The 17,166-nt window shown below is 35.6% G+C and overlaps 1 protein-coding gene and 1 pseudogene across 5 annotated transcripts in view; both read right to left on the reverse strand.

Annotated features, from left to right (window-relative positions):
* The window catches only part of VPS13A (vacuolar protein sorting 13 homolog A), a 265,169-nt gene that overhangs the window by 82,344 nt on the left and 165,659 nt on the right, over positions 1–17,166 (reverse strand). For all 4 annotated transcript variants that reach the window (XR_014266082.1, XM_082470763.1, XM_082470764.1 and 1 more), the window contains exons 40-41: positions 1,567–1,659; positions 452–808 (exon numbers count right to left, since the gene is read on the reverse strand). Coding sequence is in view for 3 of the 4 variants with exons in the window: in XM_082470763.1 (XP_082326889.1) it covers positions 452–808; positions 1,567–1,659 (450 nt within the window). In the remaining variant the exon portion in view is untranslated. The remainder of the gene's footprint in view (positions 1–451; positions 809–1,566; positions 1,660–17,166) is intronic.
* Positions 1,670–7,534, reverse strand: LOC309664932 (heterogeneous nuclear ribonucleoprotein A1 pseudogene; annotated as a pseudogene). The gene has a single exon. The product of its transcript is annotated as a heterogeneous nuclear ribonucleoprotein A1 pseudogene (transcript).

Genomic DNA, 17,166 nt, shown 5'->3' on the forward strand with positions numbered 1-17,166 from the left:
AATCTGAAAGACCTTGGTGGAGTCTCACTACAGTATAAAGATTCTGCATTATATAAAAGTATAAGGCATATTTTTCTCATTCTTTATATTACTATTTTAGAAGAGATTAAGAAATAGTCTATTATCATTTTAAAGGAAAAAGGATATTCAATTTAATTCTTAAAATTAAGAATTTTTCATCTACTCAACAACTGTCTATTAATATCATCAACTTTAAGATGAATGAAATCAGTTGAAACATAAACTTAATATGGACATGTACTCTAAAAGTAACATATACATAAAAACAACTATATCAAGGGCATAAACTTGTACATTTTCTTCCAATAGTTTTGTGAACCAACATCATACTTAGGATAAATTTAATTTAAATGTTTAAGTAAGAGTCCCCAAATAGTCCATGTATAGCATTATTTGTTATAAAATCTGGAAAAATACTACATATGCTTACTTCTAGCTCAAGTTGACAGTGGAGATTTATTAGGGAACTCCAGTTTTTGCCTTCCCCTGAGAAACGTGATTTTGCCAAAAGCATAGGTACTGTTCGATGACCAATTCCAGCCCCAAGAACTAGAAAAATAGAATCAATGTTCATTCTTATTATTTCTCCTTTGGGTACCAATTCAGTTGTGGGAGCTATTTTTTCAACTTCATTCGGTTCTTCAAGAAACCACATTTTTAAATTCTTTGTATCCTTCTTTTCCCATAAATGTGCTGTAGAAGAAGCAGTTTCTTGTGGGATGGTTTCCTTAGCTGTATAAAGTGCTGAAGTTATGGTAATCACAGTATTTATGATAACCGGTGAAACCTAAGGGGAAAAATTTAATAAAAAAATCTACATAAACCACTTTCAAAAATACACACTTCAAAAAACATTAAATATATTTGTAAAGGATCAAGAGGAATTAATATTGAACTAACCTTACTACCAAGAAATAGTAGATACAATTTGCTGCCTACAAAAAAGTTTTTTGATTATCACAACTAATTTTAATAGTTAAAATATTTATATGTCGATATCAAACTGATCAACTATACATACTATAAGGATGTTAACTACAGAAGCAGTCAACTGCCAATAACAAAATATATGAAAACATTCATTATAAAATATATATTAAATATCATTTTAAAATTATGTGTCATAAAAAGATTTTCAAAAATAGCTTTGGGCTTCCCTGGTGGCGCAGTGGTTGAGAATCTGCCTGCCGATGCGGGGGACACAGGTTCGAGCCCTGGTCTGGGAGGATCCCACATGCCGCGGAGTGACTGGGCCCGTGAGCCACAACTGCTGAGCCTGCGTGTCTGGAGCCTGTGCTCCGCAACAAGAGAGGCCGCGACAGTGAGAGGCCCGCACACCGCGATGAAGAGTGGCCCCCACTTGCTGCAACTAGAGAAAGCCCTCGCACAGAAACGAAGACCCAACACAGCCATAAATAAATAAATTTAAAAAAAAAAAAGCTTTTTTTTTGCTTATTTAACAATTAAAAGAGTTGCTATAATAATTGCTTATTTCTAAGTTTTACTGAGTTTTTTCAAAAGGGCACTGACTACATTGTAACTTACCTTCAGTGTGAGGGATTTTACTGATAATTCAATCACTTGTGGATCTGTACTTATCTGAGTAGCTTGATAGAACAAGTCACAAGGCTGCAAAACCTGTGAGAGAAAAACCAATACTATTAAATTAACATGTTCTTAAAATATTTTTATTTAAAGACTTGCCCAGTAATAGATAAGTATGTTAAATAAACAAGTTAGTAAAAATAACTATTTAAAAAACAAGTGAATCAATAAAACATTTCTTAATTATCCTCTTATTCATTATTCATAAAAAATAGAAAGTACTAACAATATTAGCAACACTATTGATATAATAAGTAAAAGAATTTCTTAAATATGCTTAAATACATGAAAATTCCACAAAACTTGTATTCTGTATTTTATTTTACAGAAGTTCCTTGGAATCCCTGGGGAATTGGTTCCAGGACATACACATCTCTCTCCTGCCCCCTACCCCTCACCCATGGCAGATACTAAAATCCAAGGATGTTCAAGTCCTACATATAAAATGGCATAGTGTTCAACAACAGCAAAACAAACCAATTTAAAAAATGGGCAGAGGAGCTGAACAGACTTTTTTCCAAAGAAGGCAAACAGATGGCCAACAGGCACATGAAAAGATGTTCAACATCTCTAATTATTAGGGAAATGCAAATCAAAACCATAATAAAATATCACCTCATATCTGTTAGAATGGCTATTATCAAAAAGGCAAGTGTTGGAAAGAATGTGGAAGAAAGGGAACCCTCATACACTAGCAGTGAGATTGGTGTAGCTACTGTGGAAAACAGTACAGAGATTCCTCAAAAAATTAAGAATAGAACTACCATATGATCCAGCTATTCCACTGCTGGGTATTTAACCAAATAATACAAAAGCACTAATTCAAAAAGATATATGCCACCCTATGTTCGTTGCAGCATTATTACTATTATTTTTTTTAAAAGACACATTTATTCAGCGTCATGATCAGACTTATTACATTTAGCAATCAACAGCATGGGTGCAAAAAAAAAAAAAAAATTTACATTAAAACCCTTTGTTGGAATGCTTTACACTTTCCACAGAACAGAAACTAAAATAATCTGTTATACAATTAGTCACAAATACAGTCCTCGAGTTTTTTTGCCCATACACATGAGTATTGTCTAAAACATGTCTTCTTTGTAGCAGCTAGGCCCTGCCACCACTGTGCTTGGCTGAGTTCACAAATCAGTTGTACCCTGTAGCTTCCCTGTCACTTCTCTGGCTCTCCTCTCCTGCTAAGCTTTGTTTCCTGGCAGTAATCAAAACCTTCTGCCACTGCTATAGCTACTGCTGCTGCTGGAACCACCACAGCCACCTTGGTTTCGGGGTTTGGCAAAGTATTGGCCTCCACCACCATAGGGGCCAGAACTTCTGCCTCCAAAGTTTCCTCGTTTCATGGGTCCAAAATTTGAAGATTGATTGCTGTAACTGCCAAAATCATTGTAGCTTCCACCACCTCCAAAATTGCTTCCATCATTACCGAATCCATTATAGCCATCCTGCTGCCACTATATCCACCACCACCGTGGCTGCCACGAAAGCCATCTTGGACACTGAAGTTTCCTCCACAACCAAAGCTGTCATTCCCACCAAAACCACCTCCACGACCACCACCGAAGTTTCCAGAACCACTTCGATCTCTTTGGCTGGATGAAGCACTAGCCATCTCTTGCTTAGATACGGCTTTCCTTACTTCACAGTTGTGGCCATTCACAGTGTGGTATTTCTGAATGACAATCTTGTCTACAGAGTCATGGTCCTCAAAGGTTACGAAAGCAAAGCCTCTCTTTTTGCCACTGCCTCGGGCAGTCATGATTTCAATCACTTCAGTTTTCCCATACTGTTCAAAATAATCTCTTAGGTGATGTTCTTCAGTGTCTTCTTTAATGCCACCAACAAAAATCTTTTTCACAGTTAAGTGGGCACCAGGTCTTCGAGAAACTTCTCTTGAGACGGCCCTCTTTGGTTCCACAACTCTTCCATCCACCTTGTGTGTCCTTACATTCATGGCCGCATCCACCTCCTCCACAGTGGCATATGTGACAAATCCGAAGCCTCTGGAGTGCTTGGTGTTTGGATCCCTCATTACCACACAATCTGTGAGCGTCCCCACTGCTCAAAATGGCTCCACAGACTCTCATCAGTTGTTTCAAAGCTCAAACCTCCGATGAAGAGCTTCCGCAGTTGTTTGGGCTCTTTGGGTGACTATGACTTAGACATGACGGCAGTGGAGGGGGTGGGGGAGACGTCAACGATGCTTACTCGGCGGTGTCCATGGGCAGAAAGGAGTAATCTACTGAACATATCTCTGCAGCATTATTTATAATAGCCAAGATATGAAAGCAACCTAAGTGCTCATCAACAGATGAAAAGATAATGAAAATGTGGGGTGTGTGTATATGTTTGTATACATATACACATACATATAAGGGAATACTACTCAGCCATAAAAAGGTGAAACTATGCCATCTGAAACAATATGGATGGACCTTGAGGGTATTATACTAAGTGAAATGAGTCAGATGGAGAAAGACAAATACTGTATGATTTCACTTACATGTGTAATATAAAAAATAAAAAACAAACAATATGAATGAACAAACCAAACAAAACAAACATGTAGATATAGAGAACAGAGTAGAGGTTACAGAGGGGAAGGGGTGGGGGACAAAACAGGTAGGGGTCAACCGTATGGTGACCGATGAAAACTAAATTTTTGGTGGTGAGAATACTGTTGTGTATGCAGAAGTAGAAAAATAATATTGCATACATGAAACTTATACAATGTTATAAGCCAACATTATCTCAAGAAAAAAAAGACAGTACAGTCAGCCCTCTGTATCCACACGTTCTGTATTTGTGGATTCAACTGCGGATTAAATTACTAAAATAAAATTTTATCATGGTATTTTTTTCCATTATAAAATGAAGTAAAATGAATTAATCTATATAGCACAAGCTACAAAAGATGAGAAGAAAAAATTATAAATATATTAGACTTACTAAATAATTCTTAATATAATTATAAATTAACTGAGTTTTCCCTAACTATGGTAAGCATAAATCTGTCCTGTAGCCCCTAGCGACTCACGTTCCTCCCAAATGCAAAATATATTCACCACCTCCTAAGGTTCCCTTTTTAATATTTATTTATTTATTTACTTATTTGGTTGCACCGGATCTTAGTTGCGGCACACGGGATCTTCATTGCAGCATGCGGGATCTTTTTTTTTTTAGTTGTGGCATGCGGGATCTAGTTCCCTGACCAGGGATCCAACCCGGGCCCCCTGCATTGGGAGCGTGGAGTCTTAACCACTGGACCACCAGGGAAGTCCCCCTCCTAAAGTTCCTAATAGTCGCCTCCCATCATAGCCCAAAGTCCAAAATCTCATCATTTAAATCTGTATCTCACCACATAATCAGTTCATCTACATCTCTCATTAATTCAAAATTCTAAAATCTCATCTCTCTCATCAGCTCAAAGTCTAAAATCTAAATCAGGTCCAGATGTTGATGAAGTTCCTGGGTGTAATCTATTAAGTACAACTGCTGGGGCACAATTTCTCTTAAAACTGAAACTAAGATGAGTTGCTTGCTCTCACCACTCCCAACATAGGATGGTGGGACAGATATAGGATAACAATTACAGATATTCCAATTCAAATACAAGGTAGAAGGAAGTCACTAGTCCAAAGAAGTTCTGAAATCCAGCCAAATAAATAAGTTTCTTGATTAGATTTCAAAGTCTAGGAACAATTTTCTGTGGCCGTCAACTCCACCCTGAGTCATCCTTCCTTTTTTTTTTATAAAAGGTTGCACAAATTTGCAGCTGAGTAGTTTTATCATCCTGCTTCCTGCCAGTAGAATTCTGGGGGGGTCCAAGAATCTCTCTTCATTTTGTACTCTCTGTCCCTCTCAGTCCATACTGGCAGTGTTTCTGCTAAAATAATATTCTCAAGAACCCTGAGGGCCTTCTATAGATTTCATGACGTTTCATTCCATTAGACAAAAGCTGCATTCACAGATCTTTTTTAGATAATGATGGGCTCCTGCTCTTATTTTAAGGCTAAGGGTTGATACCCTTATGATTCCTAGAGGCCTCATGGTTTGATTGAGAAGATCTGTGAAACATACATTGATCTCTTGAAAGGGCCCTTTGTGTGACTGAATACTCTATCATTTTTTAATCTGAGGTTCAGCAAAAGGTTGTACAATTACATATTCTTTTCTCTATGCTATACTTCTGGCAGCCATTTCTGACTTGTAGCATCTTATGCCATTTGGAAGACTGAGAATTATCAAAGTCATTAAGACCTGGTTCTTTCTGTTTAACTGTTTTTCCCATAATTTATCTCTCTGTTCCAGCATTTTTCTATAACAATAAGAAACCAGGAAGCACCGTCAAATCAGGCAGCTTGGAAATCTCCTTAACTGTATATCCATGTTTGTCACTTACAAGTTTTGCTTTCCACGTAAGTCCAAGACTCAGTTTTGCAAAGCCTTCTGTCACTACTTGTCAAGCCATCCCCCTATTTCCAATAACATATCTTTTACCTTCCTTCTGAGCCCTCACTGGCAGCATTCTTAATGACCATATTTCTACCAAGATACTGTTCAACACAATTTAAGCTTTCTCTATCATTCTCTTCAAAATTCCTTTAGTTTCTACATAGCTCTGCTTACTGCCCAGTTCCAAAGCTGCTCCCACATTTTAAATAATTGCTACAACAGCATATTACTTCTATATAAAAATCTGTATTTTTAAATTACACCTGCATAACAAATCACCACAAATTTAGTAGCTCAAAACAACATAAATTTATTATTTCCCCATTTTCATGGGTCAGGAATTTCACTGAAATCAAACGTCAGTGTGCTGAGTTCTCATCTGGAGGCTTGACTAGGAAAAGATCTGTTCCCATACTCCTTCAGGCTGCTGGTAGAATTTATTTCTTTGTGACCCTAGGGTTGAGATTTCCATTTACTTGCTAGCATTTGGCTAGGCATAACTTTGTACTCCTACTAGTCCCTCACAGGTTCCTGACATGTGGCCTTATTTATTGAATACATGGCAGTTAGCTCCTTCAAGGCCGGCAGGAAAGCATCTCTTTGATGTTTCACCATTTTTTAAATTAGGTTAGGCCCATCTGGAATCTCTCTTTGTTAACCTCAACGTTAGGCGATTAGTAACCTAATTATATTCACTGGTCCTGTCCACATTCAAGGGGAGGAGACCATACTGGACACATGCTACAGGGGGTAGAAATCTTGGAGGCCATCTTCAATTCCGCCTACGCTAAGGATGAAAAATAAATCAGAAAAAAAGTGACATCTAAACCTATTTCTCCAAAAAAAGCACATTAACATCTACCATTATTCTAATAAATCAGCAAGATCAACTGGTACATGACTTAAATAATAAGTATATTATTTCTTTAAACTCCAGGGACAGGAAATTATAACCACATTACAATACATAATCTAAGATATTCAACATAAAATTTGTGTTATTTCTTCATTTTAGAGAAGGCAAAAAAATAAAAACAAAAATACTATTATAAATGCATATAAAATTTCTCTATCACTTGGAAATTTTTAATTGGCTTTTTAAAATATCTCCTTCCCAAAATAAATATGAAGGTATGCTTTGATTCTTACCCAATTCCTACATTTTCAAGTCTAGTTAAGCTACTTAGGATTAAAAATGCAGCTGATCCTTAACAGTAAACACGTTCATGCCAAGACTACATTATATGGTCAAGTTTTCCATAATACAATCCATATAGACCAATTTAATAATGTGGAAACATTTCTTAAAATGGAATTATTTTCCTACTAGTATTATTTTATTGCCTCCAACTATATCCATTGTGATTTTATTGCTGTTTCTATCATTTTTTTCTCCTTATCCTCAACTCTCACCATACTGCTACCAGTCTTAAATGATTTTTACTATTTTTTTTTAAAGATTTATTTATTGATTTATTGATTGATTGATTGATTGCTATTTTGGGTCTTCGTTTCTGTGCTAGGGCTTTCTCTAGTTGCGGCAAGCGGGGGCCACTCTTCATCGCGGTGCGCGGGCCTCTCACTATCGTGGCCTCTCTTGTTGCGGAGCACAGGCTCCAGACGCGCAGGCTCAGTAGTTGTGGCTCACGGGCCTAGTTGCTCCGCGGCATGTGGGATCTTCCCAGACCAGGGCTCGAACCCGTGTCCCCTGCATTGGCAGGCAGATTCTCAACCACTGCGCCACCAGGGAAGCCCGATTTTTACTATTGAAGCATTCCTTTCCTGAGGATACTGCTTCCCCTTCAGAGAAGCAATCTTAGGCTATCTAACATCTAAGAGCCTACAAGAGCTGACTATAAATTTCCTATTTTACAACAGTATCTTGGTGGTGGGAAAGATTATTCCAAGCTTAGGACCACTAAATACTAACAATAACAACAAAAAAGGCAGAGTATAAGGGTACGGATGCTGGTATGTGAGTAGGTGTAGGATGGGAACTTGTGCTCTCTGAAACCCAGGTTCTCTGCATATGCTATCCCTTTGTGCTGAAACACACTCCTGTGACTCCTCTATCGCAGTTTAACTAGCTAGTACTTAATCATCCTCCAGGCATCAGCATAAATGCCATTTCTACTGAGAGAGAAAGTCTCCCTCACCTACTACTCCAGAACAGTTATAGTCTTCTATTACAGAATCCTAATTAGCAAACAGAATATAAGGACAAGTTAAAATATCCTCAAATTTAGGGTTAACCCATAAATGTAAGGCTAGTATGCCACAGGAAAAACTATCAATGTAATTTATCATAAGAGTAGTAAAACCTATTGTAGTTTTTTCAATAGATGGCAGTAAGCGCTCAATAAAATTCCAGTTATTCATGATTAAGATTATTTCAAAATTAGATACGTAATATTTCTCAACACACTAAAGGTTTTATATTTAAATTATAAGCAAGTATTAAAACTATAGTAATATTACCTCACTTAACAATGGGAATACAATGAGGATGAATCGTTACTGCCATTCAAGAATGTGACTTTTGCAGATGAGTTTTAGTAAATCTAACATCATAAAAATATTAGTACAGGTAACAAGTTTAGAAAACTTATAGTATAAGATAAATTCATGAAAAAAGCTGACAACCATTTACAGTAGACATAAAATAATTAAATATCTGGATCATGATTCAGATTTTTTACAAAAAGGTTTAAAACAATTCTAAAGGATTTAAGAATTTATTCAAAAATTATTATAAAATCCTAATAGGTGAAAGAGACATAAGTAAATGTATACTCTACAGGTAGAAAAGATGAGGATATTAAATATGTTAATAATTGTAAAAATTTAGGGTCATGTATTCTTTGAAAATTAAATTCTAATAAAAAATGCTCATATACCACACTCCACATACATTTTTTAAAAGTTCGTGAATCTTTAATAAACATGTGCATGTGTCTTTTTGAATTATGGTTTTCTCTGGGTATATGCCCAGTAGTGGGATTGCTGGGTCATATGGTAATTCTGTTTTTAGTTTTTTAAGGAACCTCCATACTGTTCTCCATATCAATTTACATTACCACCAACAGTGCAACAGGGTTCCCTTTTCTCCACACCCTCTCTAGCATTTGTTTGTAGACTTTTTGATGATGTCCACTCTGACCAGTGTGAGGTGATACCTTACTGTAGTTTTGATTTGCATTTCTCTAATAATTAGTGATGTTGAGCATCTTTTCATGTGCATGCACCCCAAGGTTCACTGCAGCACTATTTACAATAGCCAGGTCATGGAAGCAACATAAATGCCTATTAACAGATGAATGGATAAAGAAGATGTGGTACACACATACAATGGAATTTTACTCAGCCATAAAAAGGAACGAAATTGGGTCATTTGTAGAGACGTGGATGGACCTAGAGACTGTCATACAGAGCAAAGTAAGTCAGAAAGAGAAAAACAAATATCGTATATTAATGCATATATGTGGAACCTAGAAAAATGGTACAGATGAACTGGTTTGCAGGGCAGAAATAGAGACACAGATGTAGAGAACAAACGTATGGACACCAAGGGGGGAAAGTGGCGGGGGTGGTGGTGGTGGTGGTGTAATGAATTGGGAGATTGGGACTGACATGTATACACTAATATGTATAAAATAGATAACTAATAAGAACCTGCTGTATAGGAAAAAAAAGTAAAATTCAAAAAAAAAAAGAAATTATTTTCTAATATAAATGACTATGATACCAATTAAAGTTCAACTAATTGCAACTTATCAAAATGTATGTGGCCAAAACAGCTAGCTGGCCATAAATATCCTTCTCAAAATTCCCAACAATCACAGATGTTTCCCTTATATGGTTGTCCAGCTAAGGATCTCCTTTTTTAGACTTCTATTTCCATCTGTGAAGGAAGAAACTTGTGACCAAGCAATAATCCACCTACAAGTTGAAAAGTCATGTTAAAGAAAAGTTTGCTTGATGTAAAAGAATGAAATTGGAACCTTCTCTAACACCATATACAAAAATAAACTCAAAATGGACCAAAGACCTAAACGTAAGATGATACTATAAAACTCCTAGAAGAAAACATAGGCAGAGACCTTTGACATAAACTGCAACAATATTTTTTAGGATCCCTCTCATGAAGCAAAGGAAATAAAAGCAAAAATAAACAAATGGGACCTAATTAAACTTAAAAGCTTTTGCACAGCAAAGGAAACCATTGACAAAATGAAAAGACAACCTACCGAATGGGAGAAAATGTTTGCAAGTGATATGACCAATAAAGGGTTAATATCCAAAATACAGAAACAGCTCATACAACTCAACATCAAAAAACCAAACAATCAGATTAAAAAATGGGCAGAAGAACTGAAAAGACATTTTTCCAAAAAGGACATGCAGATGGCCAACAGGCACACGAAAAGATGATCAAGGGGCTAATCATCAGAGAAATGCAAATCAAAACCACACTGAGGCATTACCTCACACCTGTTAGAATAGCTATCATCAAAAAGAACACAAAATACAAATGTTGGCGAGCATGTGGAGAAAAGGGAACCCTTGTACACTGTTGGTGGGAATGTAAATTAGTGCAACCACTGTGGAAGACAGTATGGAAGTTTCTTAAAAAACTGAAAACAGAACTACCATATGACATAGCAATTCCACTCCTGGGTAATAGCCAAAAAACCCAAAAACACAAATTCAAAAAGATACATGGACCTCAATGTTCATAGCAGTATTATTTACAACTGCCAAGATATGGAAGTAACCTTAGTGGCCATCAACAGATGAATGGATCAAGAAGATGTGGTGTGTGTATATATATATATGTGTGTGTGCGTATATATATATATATATATATATATATATATGTGTGTGTGTGTGTGTGTGTGTATATATATATATATATATACGCACACACACATATATACACACACACACACATACACACACACAAAGGACTACTACTCTGTCATGTAAAAGAATAAAAATTTGCCATCTGCAGAAACATGGATGGACTTGGAGGGCATTATGCTAAGTGAAATAAGTCACACAGAGAAAGACAAAGACTGTATGGTATCACTTACATGTAGAATCTAAAAAATAAAATAAACTAGTGAATATAACAAAAAAGAAGCAGACTCATATTCTAGTGGTTACCAGTGGGGAGAGGGAGTCAGGGAGAAGGGCAATATAGGGGTAGGGGAATAAGAGGTACAAACTATGAGTTATAAAATAAGCTACAAGGATATACTGTACAACACAGGGAATATAGCCAATATTTATAATAACTATAAATGGAGTATAACCTTTAAAAATTGTGAATCACTATATTATACACCTGTAACTTATGTAATATTGTACAGTAACTATGCTTCAATTTAAAAAAAAAGTCTGCTTGAAACTATAGGCATGCTACCAAGGCAACCTTGCAAAGTCCCAAAGGAAAAACACAGGAGCAGAGAAGTTATCTCAAAACTTCATGGTAGTTTACCTTCTAGTTATTTGTGAAGTTCTTTAGACACACACACACACACACACACACACACACACACACACACACACACACACACACACTAAGCAGAAGGCTATTGCTAAGTAGAGTGAAATGGTCAGCAATTTCAGAATGATATGGAGAATGGGGCTGAAAAGAAAAAAAACAATTTCAGAATCTGCCAAAAATGGGCTTTAATATGGGCCATAGTAAGTACTCCTGGCTCTCAGATGGGACGCTGAGACAGATACTATATACTAGTGGATATGAACCAGGAGTAAACAAGGCTTTACAACAACTGCAACCCAGCCTCCAATAAGTTTAATTCCTACTAGATAAAGGTAAATTGTCCCCAGTCTATATGTCTAACAAAGAGCAAGTGAAACCCTCCTTACAGGAAGAAAATAATCAATGAAACCTCTATAACATTTCATTATACTGTCTGGTATTCAATAATAAAGTATCTGATATATGAAGAAACAAAACCTAAAGAGAAAACAGAAGTAAACAGAGATGACTCAATTACTGGCATTATCAAGAACTTTGAAGTAATTTTGATTAATATGTAAAAAAAATGAATGACAGAGGGGTCTATAAAAAGAAATTATATAACTTAAAAATGCAATACTAGGAATTAAGAACTTGATAATAATGTTTAATAGCACATTAGACAAAACAGAAGAATTAGAAAAAAAATTAGGAAAATTAGGAAAAAACATCTAGTGTGAAACATGGAACAATATGAATGGAGAATAAAGAAATGCGCTTAAGCGACATATGGAATATGACTAAAATGTCTAACAAGAAACTGAAAGTCAAAGAAGGGAAGGAGAGAGAACATGTGACATAGAAGCAATATCTAATGAGATAATGACCAAGAATTTTCTAAACCTATGAAATACACAAAGCTACAGATTCAAGAAGTACCACAGGCTCCAAAAGAATAAATATAAAGCACATCTAGACATACCATGAAAGTTTTAAATGTACATAGCTACCAATTTAAAACTTTATATCCAGCAAAATTATCCTTCAAAAGAGAAGGCAAAATAAAGACATTTCCACACAAAAACTGAGAGTATCTGCCACCAAGAGACCACATTAAAATAAATACTAAAAGGAGCTTTTCAAAAAAATAAAAAATAAATAAAATAAAATAAAAGGAGCTTTTCAGGAAGAAAGAAAATGATTCCAGATGTAAACATGGAGATGTAGGAAGAAATAAAAAATAATAGAAACAGATTATATGTGGGTAAATATAAATGAATACTGACTGCAACAAAAACAAAAATACCCTGTAGATTCTAAATATATATTGAATTAAAATCTATGACTACTATTACAAAATGGTAGAACAGGATTTAAAGCATTCTAAAAGCTTTAAAAGTGGTAAAAATATTTATATTAGACTTTACTAAGTCTAGAATGCATGTTATAATATCCAGGATAATGACTACAAAAACAGAAAAAGAATATATAACTAATAAGCTAATAAAGGGGAAAAATAGAAAAATTTAAAAGTCCTATTAATCCCCCAAAAAGAACAATATAGAGAAAAAAACAGAACATAAAACATATGGAACAAATAGTATGAACAGTAGGTCACAGATTTAAAACCAATTACAGTACAGTAGTTACAGTGTGTAAATGCACTAAATATCTTAATTAAAAGACTCAACTATGAAAAACAAATAAATATGCTGCTTACAAAATACCACAGCTTAAACATAAGGAAACTGAAAGGTTAAAAGTAAAAGGATAGGAAAAGATATACCATGCAAATACCACAAAGAAGCTGGAATAGTTATACTAATAGTAGGTAAGTAGAATTTAAAAATCATTTCCAGAGATAAAGAAGACATTTTAATAAAATGGTCAAATCTACCAGCAAGATTTAATACAGAATGTGTACACATTTAAATGACCTAGCTTCAAAATATATAAAGCAAATATTGACAAAACTAAACATAAAATAGCTAAATTCACAGCGAAAATAGATTTTAATAGATCTCTTTCAATAAACTAATAAAACGGACAGGGAAAAAAAAGGCTCTAAGAATACAGCAGATCTGAACAATATTATGGACAAAATCTATCTTAATAGAATGCTATTCCTCAAACAACAAAACACACTTTTTCCCCAGTGGACACTCAATATTCATAAAAACAAAATTAACCATATCCTGGGCCATAAGATAAGTCTCAACAAACTTCAAAGAATTAAAATCAGAATATGTTAATAGACCACACTGATATCAAGGTAGAAATCAACAATAAAAAGACAACCAGAGGGCTTCCCTGGTGGCACAGTGGTTGAGAATCTGCCTGCTAATGCAGGGGACACGGGTTCAAGCCCTGGTCTGGGAAGATCCCACATGCCACGGAGCAACTAGGCCCGTGAGCCACAACGACTGAGCCTGCGCGTCTGGAGCCTGTGCTCCGCAACAAGAGAGGCCGCGATAGTGAAGAGGCCCGTGCACCGCGATGAAGAGTGGCCCCCGCTTGCCGCAACTAGAGAAAGCCCTCGCACAGAAACGAAGACCTAACACAGCCAAAAATAAATAAATAAATAAATAAATAAATAAATAAATAAATAAAAAAGACAACCAGAAAACCCCTAAATATTTGGAAATTAAGCAAAACCCTTCTAATCCATGCATAAAAAATAAAAATGAGAAAGTATTTTTAACAGAATAATAAAAATACAACAATATCAACCCTAGTAGCTGTGCTCAGAGGAAAAATTACTCTCTTAAAAGGCATATGCTGGGAAGAAAAAAGACAGAATATCAATTATCTAAGCATCCATTAAGAAGTTAGAAAAATTACAGCAATTTAACCCAAATAAAATATAAAAAAACAACACAACAACAATAATAAAACAGAAAACAAATGTATAATGAAGGGAATCAAGCAAGTGACATTTTGGTCTTTAGAAAGACTGCCTTTGTTGGGCTCCCTTAAAACTGTGTGCTGACATATTACTAAATTCTGGCCAAAAGGACGTGAGCAGAAGTGGTATGTGCAACTTCTGGGCAGTGCTCTTAGAATGGGCATCCCTTTTTGCCTTCATGTTCTCTCCTTACCACCATCACTCACCCCCAGCAACCTGCAAGGTAGGTACATTGTGAACTATCTTTGAACAAGCAGATTAAGTTACAGCCTACGAATAGTGGAACAAGATGGAAAGAGCCTGGTTCCCCTACATTACACCAGAGCCATTAAACTGAGTCATTATTCCATGTTTCTAGAAAGAATATTTAGTTCTACCATGCATTAGCTACCTTTTGGAGGGGGGACCTCTTGTTACAGCAGCCTAATTAATATCTTAATACAAAATTTCATACCTAAAAATTGGCACTACTGCAACAAAGTAAAAAATATCTGTGACTGATTTAGCAACTGGATAGACAAGGGACATATCAAAATACAAAGCTGATAATTCTAACAATGCTACAGCAAAATATTTGGTAAAACTGCTACTGGTGGTACCTAGGAAGACAGACCATGTTCTTAACAACAACAACAACAAAAAAGCCTAAAATTTTAGCTAGACAGGTCTGGCTAGAATCTTGATGTGTATTAGCTCCTTCTTTCTATTGTTTGCAAAGGCCTATACGAGAAGGGAAAACACTGAGGAGAGCCAAGCTCTAAAGAGGAAACTCAGCAAGAAATAAGACTGTGGCTGCTATTTTTTCTCTGGCAATTTTTGTTAAGATCAGACACGGGAGACAAAAAAAAAAAAAAAAAGATAACAGATGTGGCTATCCCCCTCCCCCAAACCTACTGTTAAAGTAGCCTTTACTAAGTCAGGATGAAGGGAGGATAGGCAGATGACAGATTAGTAAATAAAAGAAGAGTTCTATAGCCAAAAAAACCACCCTGTGAATAAATAGTAGCTTTGGATATTAAGGTTACTTACAAGTGGAACAACCTAGATGGCAAACTAAATGTTTAACGAATTAAGGACTGCCAAAGAGACCAATATCTGGCAAACAAAAGCTTGTTATTATTAAAACTGCTAAAACAATCTCCAAGTAATAAACTTAACAGGAAGTAAGCTGTGAAAATAGTGCAGTTCCCGAAAAAAGACAACAGCCACTTCAGATGTGTCTACAGTGGATAATGATTAAAAAAAAAAAAAAAAAAACTCTCAGAGGGGAAAGCCAGAGCCACGTGAGAAAATGAGGACAATGTCCTTTCAAGAGAAAAAAAATCAAAGACTCCAACACGTGCTATCCAAGGAATTTACTCCACTGCTGGAGCTTAAAGTTTTCACAGTTCCACTCAGCAGGATATGATAATTGTTATGAATCAATGACTGCCAAGTGTTTCCCATTCTTTCTTTTTCTGAATGGGTTTTTAAATTGCAATTATCCTGCCCTTACACCACTGTTATACTAGTGGTTGTGTAGATAGTGGTGAAGTGTGTGCCTGTTGAAAAGTGGTAACTTATTTGTTTAGTACTTAATATACTGCCAGATCAAAAGAAGTCACATGCAGACTCAACAGAGAAAACTGTCACCTAAAGATCTTGAACTCTGAGCTGAGATTTTATCCCTTGAGGAAGAAGTGAATATGTTCTATGGGTGAGAAAAGACAAGTATGGATTATTTGTATGAACAAAGGAAGAAACCTTTGAGTGGACTGTAAGAAGACCCTCTAGTCGCCACCTGTTATCTGTTCTCCTTTTCTTCTACACTAACAGAAGTTTCATCTGAGCATAACATAGCTCAGAAAAGAGACCACATTCTCCAACCTTTTTTGAAGGTAAGGGTGGTCATACAGCTACATTCAAGCCAAAAGACTGTGAATAGAAAAAATACATGTAAAATATCTACGTAGAACCTAAAAGAGAATCAGTATGCCCTCCATTTTTTATTTCTTCTCTTTGCTTAGAGGTGAGCCATCAGCCTTGCAAACTAGGGAAACAGTCTATCCTATATCCTAGCCAATACATAGGTATTTACTTTTAACAAAATTACATCTTATATTTCTATTCTGTTAATACTTAGAATATTTATACTTCTATTACTCCTGTAGAAGCCCAAATATTTTTATAAGCGTTTTATATGAGTACTAGGAGTCAGACAGTTAACTTGAAAAGACGTCTTTGAAGAAATGAATTTTAATCAGTTATGAAGAGGAGGAAGGCCAAGAGGATATTAGAGAATAAAATACAAATGTGAAGTATGTCAAAACAAAAGGCTGATGGTACAAATAAGCCATATGGAGAAAAGCAAAAAACATGTCTGAGCAAAAATGTCTAGATGGGAGAAAAAAATTAAAAATAATAAAACTGAAACAGCACAATAAACAATTGGTAGAAAGTCTTAAAGGCCTAAAAGCAGTGTGGAATTGATATGGTTAGAAAGTCAGAGTAAAGTCTTCACTGAGAAGTGTCTAGATGAAAGCAACTTCTTCGTGAGACTATCTCCACAAACACATAAAACAATAAGGAACAACTGGAAAAATGAAAGAGTTTCAAAGCTGGTATAATAATCTACATTAGGCTCTACAAGCAGAGAGAAAGGTATTTTCCAGAGTAAGGTTGGAAAGTATGTAGG

The sequence above is a fragment of the Balaenoptera physalus genome (genome assembly GCF_965194825.1).
Source record: "Balaenoptera physalus genome assembly, chromosome: 7".
NCBI lineage: Eukaryota > Metazoa > Chordata > Mammalia > Artiodactyla > Balaenopteridae > Balaenoptera > Balaenoptera physalus.